Genomic DNA, 12,530 nt, shown 5'->3' on the forward strand with positions numbered 1-12,530 from the left:
TGCCACTGCAGAATCCATTACGCCCAAATGGGATAAGTGGGAGATAGCCAATGGCAGTTCTCCCAGCCTCGCAGAAGACAAAAGGAGCTAATTGGTGCTCTAACGGCCTTTTATTGGCCTGTGGGGAGAAAGGGAGCTAAATCAGCAATACCTGGCGAGGAGGAAAGGGCTAGGAAGGCACAGGGAATGAGAAGATACCACACACTCCAGCCTCTGGGCAATACTGCTCAGATTTAGACCCAGGACGGCCCTACCATTAGGTGGAGTGAGACAGCTGCCTCAGGCAGCCCATGCCGGGAGGCAGGGAGTGGCAGAAGTTGTGGGAGAGACACAGCCAGCCCCAAAGTGACCTGGCCACCTCAGGTGTGGCAGAGGAGGAGGCTCCAACACCAGCTTTGAAGAAATAGTCAACTGCCTCTCTGGCTGGCTTCTGTGAAATGGAACCAGGGGTGGGAGGGATCTTGTCCTTAACCTCAGCAGCAGGTGTCCTGGCCGTCTTGTACAATGTGCTGCCAACAAGAGGCAGTTGCCCAGGTGTGATGCTGCTGTGATCACTTATAATCACCAGCAGTTTTATGTACATTTATTTGCCAAAAAAAAAAAAAAATCACATCCAGAGCACGGCTTCTTGACTGCTCACATTGACAATAGTTGGTCAGTCTGAATCTTCGCCCCACCCATAGCAGGAAGGACACCAAACTCCCGCCCTTCCTCTCTTGCCCTTCCATTGCCCTCTGATCTTATCCAGTCTCCTAGAACGGGGACTGAGAGGCTGGCCTCCACCCTTCCCACTTCCACTCGGCGCAGACCTCTGTTTATCTGCTGATTGCCTAGCAACACTCTGGCTGCCTTCCAACTCTTCCTCTTCTTGAGAGCTAACAGAGTCTTCTCCGGGATCAAATTGCCCTTTCTCGACTCTGTCAGCCAGCTCTCATCTGCAGAGTTGGTCCCTTGTTCACTGAGTTCAATTTCTGAGTCTGATTCCTCCTTCATTCTGGGGGCCACGTTCCTGACAGGCTGCACCTGTAATTACACAATTGGACATCCCTTTATTTTCTTCCTTGCTGGTGCAGCTGGGAAGTCCACAGTGCCTGGCACCATCCCTGGGCACAGGCGGCAGCACCTCCTGGCATTATGTCCTGGGTTCTTCTGTTAGTGAGTCCTCCATCGGCTGATCTCAAAGTCGGGACCACCTATCCAAAAGGCCTCACATCCCCTCCCAGTCTGCTAGGCCTGGAGCTTCTGGTAGGACTCCTCAGAACCTGCCAGGTTAGCTAAGAAGCCCAAGTGGTGTTGAAAGTCTCCCTTTCCCTCACTAACCCAGTTCCCATCAGTCCCAGCCAGTATGAACAATGGTCAGGGTGGTGAAAGTTGCAGAGTTGGAAGAGCCACTGGTTCCCCACCCCTGCACTGAGAGAAGGCAGAGGGATAGAAGTAGCTTGGACAGGAAAGGCAAGTGATGGTCTAGCTCAGGAATGAGAAACCTGTTGCACTTCCATTTCCATCAGCTGTTTTCAGGGGTGCTGACAAGTAATATAAGACTGATATCAATAAGCACATATGCTACAGATTCTTGTATATCCTCACCAGTGAAGTACACATTACTGTCCATGTGAGCAATTAATTTGCTTTTGAACGTATTATAAAAGTAGAAACATTTAATTTTTTTAAAAAAGGAAACTCCGTATTACATTTTAAGGTTCTCCACGTAGTTCCAGCTGCTTTTGCATGGTTGGCAGCTGTTTTGGAGATGGCCAGTGGCCAAGAAGCTTCTTGCATTTAAAATTGCAGCATCGAAACACACTAGCCGGCCTCAAAAGGAAATAAAAGAAAATTACTGTTTCCCATGTGAATCCTGCCACATGAACCTGCTTTGGCCCCTTTCATGGTAAGAATATGGGATGGAAATGACTCCCACAATGTCACAGAAAGCACAAAGGTTGAAAAGTGGGGGGGGAAACTGCCGCGCCCATAACTGGATTAGCATCATCTAGTTGTGCTGACAAGTGTGCACTGTGGGAAGGGGGACTGGAGTCTGACTCGGGAGAGGGGGGCAGTGATTTGTGGGGGACAGCCACGGGGCAACAGCCAGAGGCAGGGGAAACTTCAAAGCTGGAGGATGGAGCACAGAATGCGTCAGAAGAAGAGGAGGAAGAGGCAGGTCAGGCAGGTGAAGAGCCAGCAGCTTTCCCATCCTCTCCTGCACCACTGTCTCACAGAACCAGGAGGGGAATGAAGAGGGATGAGCAGAGGAAGCTTTTATGCAGGCATAGTCTCTGGCTGCATGTGTGCAACCTGTTAGGGAAGGTACATAAACTGGTGGAGGAGAAGTGATCCCCTGTTGCTGCAACTGCTGCATAGAGTGCGGAGCTGGGAATAGCCGCCTAGACACTAGATTGGTGTGCATAGATATGCAGAGCTATAATGCTATCTTTGACCATAAAGAGTCAACTATCTGCCATGTGCATTCCTTTGAGCTCCTTGACAGCTGCAGGCAGCACAGCCAGTGATCAGGGATGATGGGAGATGCAGTTGGACATCTGGAGAGCCAAAGGTTCCACTAAGGGAAGTCAAGAGGGAAAGAGGTAGGTAGGGGCAGCAAAGGCAGGTGATGGTCTAGTTCAGGAACGAGGAACCTGTGGATTTCAACTTCCCTCAGCCCCAGCTGGCATGGCCAGGGATCGGGGATGAAGTGAGATGCATCTGAACATCTGGAGAGCCACAAGTTCGCTGTCTCTGATGTAGACAGCACAGAGATGGACCGATGCTCCGACAGTTGAAAGCAGGTTCCCTTTGATACTTGGCAAAACTTTGTTGTGGTGGTGGTTTAGTCGTTTAGTCGTGTCCGACTCTTCGTGACCCCATGGACCAGAGCACACCAGGCACTCCTGTCTTCCACTGCCTCCCGCAGCTTGGTCAAACTCATGCTGGTAGCTTCGAGAACACTGTCCAACCATCTCATCCACTGCCGTCCCCTTCTCCTTATGCCCTCCATCTTTCCCAACATCAGGGTCTTTTCCAGGGAGTCTTCTCTTCTCATGAGATGGCCAAAGTCTTGGAGCCTCAGCTTCAGGATTTGTCCTTCCAGTGAGCACTCAGGGCTGATTTCTTTCAGAATGGATAGGTTTGATCTTCTTGAAGTCTGTGGGACTCTCAAGAGTCTCCTCCAGAAACTTTATTTTCAGCTAAAATGCACTCGCCTGTTCAATTAAAAACGAGGCAAAATAAATAAAATCTGGGCTGTACTTCTGCAGATAACTATGGCGGTGGGGGCAGGGGTAGGGATCCAACACCAGAGTCTTGCCCAAAGGCTGATCCAGAAATACAGCCTTTTATAAGGTGAGATTTGCAGTCCTCGGAGCAGGCTTCTCCCCTGGTTAAAGAGTGCAGAGTGACAAAGACAAAGCGAGGGGCAGGGCACATCCATCCAGGAGCCGGAGTGACACAGCCTGTGGCGAACTCATCCTCCTTGGTTATGGGGCTCTTCAGGGAATATTGAAATAGCGAGAGGCGCTCAGAGGGGCTTCCTGAGTTATAATTTATTTGCAGAGTGCTTGATTTAAGTCTCCTCCCCAGTCTCCATCCCTTACTGGTTGTCACTGTGAGCCACAGTAATTACTTTCTGCCAGAAACGACTGAATTTTTTAACTTGAGGAGAAGTTGAGCCCGATTTTAATTGGGAAAGATCTTCTCTCTCCCCCACCTCCTTTCCCTTCCTTAGGCCTGCACAGAAAAGGCTGCTTTGCAGTATTTTCTCCGAATATCCACCCCATATTTTTTTTTTATGGAAGCCACCAAAATCATTTATCCCCTCCACCAAAGTTTGGGACATACTGCAGGGCGAAAACTGGTTGCCACCAATGCAGCTGCCAACCCAGTTGGCTCATGTTCCTACTCGCAGTGGCAACAACAACAAAATTTTAGGAAAGTAGGAATATATTTCCTCTCCCTTCAGGAAATTTAGGGAATGGTCTTATTTCCTCCTCCATCACCCCTGCAGTTTATTTGCCCACAAATAGGGTGGGAAATTTCAAGAGCCCATTTGCACACACATGCGGGTGGCGCTGTGGGTTAAACCACAGAGCCTAGGACTTGCCGATCAGAAGGTCGGCGGTTCGAATCCCCGCGACGGGGTGAGCTCCCGTTGCTCTGTCCCGGCTCCTGCCAACCTAGCAGTTCGAAAGCACGTCAAAGTGCAAGTAGATAAATAGGTACCACTCCAGCGGGAAGGTAAACGGCATTTCCGTGCGCTGCTCTGGTTCGCCAGAAGCGGCTTAGTCATGCTGGCCACATGACCCGGGAGCTGTACGCCGGCTCCCTCAGCCAATAAAACGAGATGAGCGCCGCAACCCCAGAGTCAGCCACGACTGGACCTAATGGTCAGGGATCCCTTTACCTTTACCTGACTTGCTCAGGGAGAATAAAATGCCCCCCTAGACATGTACAGAGTATTTTGAACCGCCCAATCTTAAACCAGTAGGAAACTGTTGTGAGTCAAACCATTGGCCATCTAACTTCACCTTGTAAACACTGACTGGTAGCAGCTCTCCACAGAGACGCCAGGGGCTGTTGTGGTTGCTGGTCATTGCATTTATATCCCACCTTCAAGGAGCTCAAGGTTGTGTACATTGTTTTTGCTCCTCATTTAATCCCCACAACACCAGCCCTGAGAGGTAGATGAGGCTGAGAGGCAGTGGCTGGCTGCCAAAGTCAGCCAGTGAGTCTCATTGCCAAGTGGGCACTTAACCCTGGTCTTCCAGGTCCTAGTAAAGGTAAAGGGTAAAGGGACCCCTGACCATTAGGTCCAGTCGTGACTGACTCTGGGGTTGCGCGCTCATCTCGCTCTATAGGCCGAGGGAGCCGGCGTTTGTCAGCAGACAGCTGACATGTGGCCATGTGGCCAGCATGACTAAGCCGCTTCTGGCGAACCGGAGCAGTGCACGGAAACGCCATTTACCTTCCCGCCGGAGCGGTACCTATTTATCTACTTGCACTTTGACGTGCTTTCAAACTGCTAGGTTGGCAGGAGCAGGGACTGAACAACGGGAGCTCACCCCGTCGCAGGGATTCGAACCGCCAACCTTCTGATCGGCAAGTCCTAGGCTCTGTGGTTTAACCCACAGCGCCACCCATGTCCCATCCTTCCGGGTCCTAGTCCAACGCTATAACCACTGCATGGTGCTCTCTCTCCCATTGAATCTGGTACCTTTGACAGGCAAAACTCAACGATATATGGAGGGCCACAGGCTTCACAGCATTGAGACAGTATCCTGTAAATTTGGGCTGATTCCAGCACTCTGGAGAGCCAGGGCGGATGACAAACCGAATGGAATTCTGCACCGAGAAATGTGAAATGCTATACCTAGGGACAGAGAACCAGCCAGCTACATTTATGCAAATAACCGTAAGTCAGAGATGCCCGAGGCCCCTGCGAATTTCTTGACAGGAACCGGAGACAAAAATCTGCCGGACCTACTGGTTTTTTAACCCTTTGGGGCCTATTTATTTTGCAATATACAGCCTCTTAACTTTCCAAAGCAATAGCTCCGGCAAGTGTCGGGTGGGGCCTTTTCGCCGCTATTGTTCACCTAAAGAGAACAAGATTTAACTGCTGTCTCTCTGCAGTTTATGCTTGGCTTGTATTGCATTCAGGCGCAGAGGGAGGGGGGATGGAAATAGGGCAGAGAGCGGGAGAGGGTGGGGGCAGATTTGTTTTCATGGCTTTTAATGAAATATCAATGGATGGATATTTTATTTTGCTGTGAATATGAAATTTTGCCACTGACCTGTCAAGCTCTCATTTTCAAGAAGAACTTTATTTCACACCTCCAGACAGGCTGGGAAATTAGTTTTTCCCCACCGAGGTCTCTCATTAGGGATTACAAAGTGAGGACGGCGCGGAGCAATTGTGACTCCATTTTTATCCTCCCCTCCTGGTCCTGGGCTTGAGGATGCTGAGGTCGGACGGCGGAGGGGAGCGATCCATTACCAGCCGCTGGGAGACAGCCGAGGGAGCTACATTAACCGGCCCTGCCAGGCGGAGAGCGATCGGGTTTTGATAAGCTCTGCGTTTAACTGGCCTGTTACAAAAGCAGAGGCTGAAAGGGAGACTTCATCCCCATTCAGGGACCTCAGTTGCTTGGAGTCAATGCAAAAGGCTTGGATTCCATCTCTGTAGGCTATAGGTTACAGATTTTTCCCCCCAAAATTTTTAAATTAATTTCCCAAGCAGATAGGAAAAAGAAAAAACAAACCAACAAACATTTATCCTGATTATAATAATTCCACTTTTGTTAACATAGTTGGGTGACTTCCTCAAATCCCCCTGGCTGAGTTTCCATAACAGTTTTCCAAAACTATTTTCCCATAAAATTTACTTGGTCAATTAACATCTTACTTTCTTTTCAGTTTTAACTTTAACATAATATTTTGCACATCACATTTTCAAATCCTAAACCTATTTGGTACTCGCAAATAATTCTAATTATATTATCTTAAGATATTTAGCTAAATAGTCTTTGAATTTCTTCCACTCCTCTTGGTGCTCCTCCTCCCTCTGGTCACGGACTTTTCCGGTCAGGCCTGCTAGCTCCAAAAATTCCATCATCTTCATCTGCCATTCCTCCACTGTTGGTACTTCTTGTAATTTCCAATTTTTGGCCAGCAAAATTCTAGCAGCTGTTGTGGCATACAAAAACAATCTAACATCTTTTGGGGGCAATTCCAGACCTATTATTCCAAGTAGAAAGGCTTCTGGTTTCTCAATAAATGTATATTTCAACAATTTTTCAATTCATTGTATATCTTTTCCCAGAAGTCTTTCACCTTGGGGCAGGTCCACCACATATGATAAAAAGTACCTTCTTTTTCTTTACATTTCCAGCATAGGTTATCAGTCTTATGGTAAATCATTGCTAATTTTACAGGAGTTAAGTACCATCTATACATCATTTTCAGAACATTTTCCTTTAGCACCGTGCATGCGGTGAACTTAACCCCTTTCCTCCACAACCTTTCCCAGTCTGCAAACATTATATTTATAGGTTACAGATTTATGCTCACATGCAATGTTCAAATAAGCCCTGTTCCTAGATCGGGCCAAGGTCCATCTAAACGAGTATCCTGTTCTCACAGTGGCCACCAAGAGTCCATGCGAAGCAACTAAGTGCTACCTGTGATTCCCAGCTACTGGTATTCAGAGGCATAATGGATCAAAGTCATCTCAGAATCATAGAATGGGAAGGGACACCAAGGGTCATCTAGTCCAACCCCCCATCATCATGGCCACGATCACTATTAGTCACAGATAGCCTTATCCATCACAAATTTATCAACTGTCTTAAAGTCAACCCAAGTTCGTGACTATCACATCTTGTGGGAGCCTATTCCGTACTTTAACGATGTGCTGCTTGAAGAAATTCTTCTTTTTTATGCATGTGGGCAATCTTTCAGCACACAAAGTTAAATAGTGGCTGTTTTTCTTACACCTGGGCATGCAGTCATTCTGTCCCATTTCCTCAGTTCTCTGCAAACTTGGAGCGACATGGAAACCCACATATTTCCCACAGAATAAACATTTCTAAATCTGTTCTCTCGGAATATCCCTTTTAAACATCTTTCGATACATTTTTTGAGCCGAGGCAAACTTCAGAGAAGGGCAAAGCCTGGTGGATCACTAAATTCCCATTTACACAGTAGCCCAGATCAGGTCAGCTTTGCACCAGAATTTGCAAAGTCTGGATTTGCCCCCATCCTCTGATTAAATGAATGCATACGGGGGGGGGGGGTTGCTGAATGCCATACATTTGCAACCATAGAACCGTAGCAAAAACAGGATTCTTAATCTTTTTTTTCCCTACCAGGAAAAAGAAGAACTGGAGGAAACTCGCCACCTCCACTTCTGCCCCAACCCTTGGCTGCCGGATTTGCAGTCAATGGTCTCAGCCTCCAACGTTTTTTTGCAAATAGGTTGATATCATTAGATCCCGGTTACCAAAACAGTCTCCCGATCCAGGATTAATTAAGCGAATCTTGAGATCTAATTAAGGACCGGTCTGGTGATAATTGCCAGGAAATGTATGCATTAAAAATATTCATTTGTCAATGAAGTGTAATTAAGAGCACTGTTTGGGGAAGGATCAATACTGTGTCATGTGATTTGGGAGGGGAGAAGAGAGAGATTAAGGAAAAGACTCGCTCCTGTACATGAATCAAAAACCTTGATAGAGACTGGAGGTGATTTTCCACACACACCCCCCTTTTCCTAGCTTTGCTTTCATAATAACTCACAGTTAGCGCTCTCTCTGCATCCTTGAACAGAGTATCCCTCTCTCTCTTCTCTCTCTCTCTCACCCCCTCTACCTTTGTTTAGCTAAACCATTTGTTTCACTTCCTTGTTCCTTGCTGCATTGTTCAAGTGGGTTATAGATTTATTAGAGTGGGGAAGAGTGACAGGTCAAAGCGAGAGAAAGGTTGGGGGGAGAGAGAGAGAGACTCGTCACCACTGAAAGCCACTTCCTTCCCGAATGTGCTGTTAATCCCGGGAACATGGCTCTTATTGTGAAACCTGCGCACAGGGTAAAATTGGCTTCCTTAGCATGTTAATCTCTCACCTTTTTATGCTTGATTATTGTGGATCTGGAGAGGCTGTTGAATACATATAAAACAGGATGCAGATAAAGCGATGTGATCCCACGCTCTGCAGAGGAGGACGCAGCACACCGCTGGCTTTGCCGGCATTGGAGAATGTGGTGGTGCACATATTATTATTATTATTATTAATTTGTAACCCCACCCATCTGGCTAGGTTTCCCCAGCCACTCTGGGCGGCTTCCAACAAAGATTAAAAATACCTCAAAATGTCACACATTAAAAACCTCTCTGAACAGGGCTGCCTCCAGATGTTTTCTAAATGTCAGGTGGTTCTTCTTCTCTTTGAGGGCATTCCACAGGGTGGGCACCACCACCAAGAAGGCCCTCTGTCTGGTTCCCTGTAGCTTTACTTCTCACAATGAGGGAACCGCCAGAAGGCCCTCGGCACTGGATCTCAGCGTCTGGGCTGAACGATGGGGGTGGAGACACTCCTTCAGGTATACTGGACCGAGGCCATTTAGGGCTTTAAAGGTCAACACCAACACTTTGAATTGTGCTCGGAAATGTACTGGGAGCCAATGTAGGTCTTTCAATACCGGTGTTATGTGGTCTCGGCAGCCACTGCCAGTCACGAGTCTAGCTGCCACATTCTGGATTAGTTGTAGTTTCCGGGTCACCTTCAAAGGTAGCCCCATATAGAGCGCATTGCAGTAGTCCAAGTGGGAGATAACTAGAGCATGCACCACTCTGGCAAGACAGTCCGCGGCCAGAGAGGGTCTCATCCTGCGTACCAGATGGAGCTGGTAGACAGCTGCCCAGGACACAGAATTGACCTCCATGGACAGCTGTGAGTCCAAAATGACTCCCAGGCTGCGCACCTGGTCCTTCAGGGGCACAGTTACCCCATTCAGGACCAGGGAGTCCTCCACACCTGCCCGCCTCCTGTCCCCCCAAAACAGTACTTCTGTCTTGTCAGGATTCACCCTCAATCCAACCCGGGACGTGGGATGGGGATTGGGTTTGAATCGCATGCTGACGATTTAAAGTTGGCACCCCACCCCACCCCCGAAAAGGCGGGAACGGTGCAGAGGACTGCCGTTGCTGGAAGGCCTTCTCCCTCTCCCATAACACTAGATGTCATGGAAGTTCAAGGATGCTGAATGTCGGAAGATTCGGGAGAGATAAAATAAAATCCTTCTCAAGCAGTGCACAGCATAACTATGGAACTCACTGCCATGGGAGACAGAGGGCTCTCGTCCTTGGATTTCTGCCTCCTCCTCCTCTTTCTCCAGATTGCAGCCCCATGCCAACTTGCAGAGCCATCTTTCCCATAGGGCTTGGAGGTGCATCACGCCAGGGCGCCGGCCTCTCAGGGGCACCCCAAAAAGTGGGGGAGCTGCGCAGCTTTGCCAGCGGCCTCCCCTTTCCCTGCGCGCCTGACAGCTGCGCCCTGCCAACCATAAGGCTGGCGGACATGCAGCTTCCCTCCCAAGCCTCTGCGAAGATCGCTCTCCTCCCGAGGAGGCTTGGGAGGGTCGCAACTTCACTCCCAAGCCTCTGTCCTGCAGCGGCATGGGGGAGAGTTGCGCCCCCCCCCCGGATGGCTGGCAGTGGCACCCCAACACCATCTGTGGTGATTTGGGGGTGCTGGATGGATATTTGCAACCCGGCACCGCATCTGCTAAAGACAGACCTGCCAACTTGGGGAATGACCAAATATGCTTCTACAAATAACCTCAGTGATGGAGCTGGAATATAAGGGTTCAGACAGTCCCTGAAGTATCCTGGACCTTTTTCAGGGCTTTATAGTACAGTATGTTTCCGAGCACAATTCAAAGTGTTGGTGCTGACCTTTAAAGCCTTAAATGGCCTCGGTCCAGTAGACCTGAAGGAGCATCTCCACCCCCATCCTTCTGCCCGGATGCTGAGGTCCAGCCTTCTGGCGGTTCCCTCACTGCGAGAAGCCAAGTTATAGGGGACCAGGCAGAGGGCCTTCTTGGTAGTGGCACCCACCCTGTGGAACGCCCTCCCACCAGATGTCAAAGAAAAAAACAACTACCAGATTTTTAGAAGACATCTGAAGGCAGCCCTGTTTAGGGAAGCTTTTAATGTTTAATAGGTGATAATATTTTAATATTCCATTGGAAGCCACCCAGAGTGGCTGGGGAAACCCAGCCAGATGGGCGGGGTATAAATAAATATATTATTATTATTATTATTATTATTATTATTATTATTATTATTATTATTGAAGGACCTGGCTCGGTAGTAGATGGGCAGCCATAAGCAGTGGCATCACATGTTGTCAGCCAGATGCCCCTATTAGCAGTCTGGTGCCACATTCTGCGCCAGCTTGTGCTCCCGAACCAGGCCCAAGGGCAGCCCCACGTGGATCGAACTGCAGTAGTCCATCCTCTAGGTTAAGAGCACCTGGACTGCTGTGGTTTCTAACAGACACAGCTGAGCTCAACAAGGGGAGATCTCTGTCCACCTTCTTGACGTTTTGTCTTCCTTCCTGCAGGGGGCCTCGTCGAGCCTGGTGGTCAAGTTTGCGGACACAGACAAGGAGCGCACGATGAGGCGCATGCAGCAAATGGCCGGGCAGATGGGCATGTTCAACCCCATGGCGATACAGTTTGGAGCCTACGGCGCCTACGCCCAGGCAGTAAGTGTAGACACATCTCATGTGTGTGTGTGCCCATCAATTGCATTTGTGCAGGAAGAAAGGTCATACCGGTAGTTCATCATTACAGGCATTTCCGAGGCAAGGAAGAACTCTTTGAGCTGCATCAAGTGTCACAAATGTGCAGGTGCTAGTGCTGGGCTTCAAACACTTATCCCGGTCTCTTTTTATCCTGGGAGGCAGTGTGGTGCAGTGGTTTGAGTGTCAGTCTAGGACCTGGGGTTTCCCATCCCCACTCAGCCATGAAGCTCCATGGGCAACACTGGGCCAGTCATTGCCTCTTGGCCTCACCTAATTGGCACGCAAGGGGAAAGAAACTGGGAGGGAAGAGGAAAAAAGCAAACCCAGCCACCGATTGTTAAATGGTCTTTCTTATAATGGGCAACTGGTGTAGAAACATCTCAGGGCGCAGGAGGTGCCTAATAGAGCTGGTGTTTCAGCAGAGTTCATAGAATCATAGTAATGTGGGGACCCCAAGGGCCATCTAGTCCAACCCTCTGCAATGCGAGAATGTTGATGGAATGAGACCTGTTTCCCATCTCTCCCACTGAGGGAGTTCGATGGACTGCAGCTCCTTTTCTCAAGGGGGGGCCCCACAATTTATCCTCCCATTTGCCCTCACAACCCACAGAGAGAGAGGGGGGGGTTGATTGGCCCAATGTCGCCCAATGAGCTTCCTGGCTGAGTGGGGATTTGAATCTTGGCCTCCTCATCTGATGCTCTAACCACTACACTACACTACCTCTCTGGGTGGCTACGTGCAAAGGCCAATATTCCTTGGCATTTTTCAGCCGCTCTCTCCCCCGTTTTTGCAACATTGCACATCCCTGTAGACATTGGACACACAAACACACACACATTGAGCGGGTGGCCCTGACCACCCCGAGGAGACTCAGAGTTGTCTAAGTGGCAGGATCACATCCCGGTGTCAACGGGCCACAGTCCTGCCGGGAGCCTGTTCCTCAATCAGACCAGTTATCTGTGTCATTTACTATCTGTCTCCATCACCACATCATGCACAAAGAAAAGGAATGGAGTGATACAGTCTTGTGCTGTCCCGGAGGCCTTGCTTAATCCACGTAGGACCACTGCCTTCAAGATACTGGGGTGATTGACACCTCCAAAATATGAGAGAGAGAGAGAGAGAGAGAGAGAGAGAGAGAGTAGAGAGAGAGAGAGGAATCTACACCGCACTATTTACAAGAAACTTGAGAAAGAACCCTGGGAGATTTTTATTTCTGAAGCCACCCAAGTC

The 12,530-nt window shown here is 49.0% G+C and overlaps 1 protein-coding gene across 14 annotated transcripts in view; it reads left to right on the top strand.

Annotated features, from left to right (window-relative positions):
- CELF4 (CUGBP Elav-like family member 4) overlaps positions 1-12,530 on the top strand; it is an 800,084-nt gene that overhangs the window by 718,400 nt on the left and 69,154 nt on the right. For 8 of the 14 annotated variants that reach the window (XM_083466083.1, XM_083466084.1, XM_083466085.1 and 5 more), the window contains exon 6: positions 11,114-11,257. In XM_083466083.1, coding sequence (XP_083322209.1) covers positions 11,114-11,257 — 144 coding nt within the window. Of the gene's footprint in view, positions 1-11,113; positions 11,264-12,530 lie in introns of all 14 variants that reach the window. The other 6 variants (XR_014517250.1, XM_083466073.1, XM_083466074.1 and 3 more) reach the window with 1 other exon arrangement.

This window comes from Podarcis liolepis (assembly GCF_965112155.1).
Source record: "Podarcis liolepis genome assembly, chromosome: 11".
NCBI classification, from domain to species: domain Eukaryota; kingdom Metazoa; phylum Chordata; class Lepidosauria; order Squamata; family Lacertidae; genus Podarcis; species Podarcis liolepis.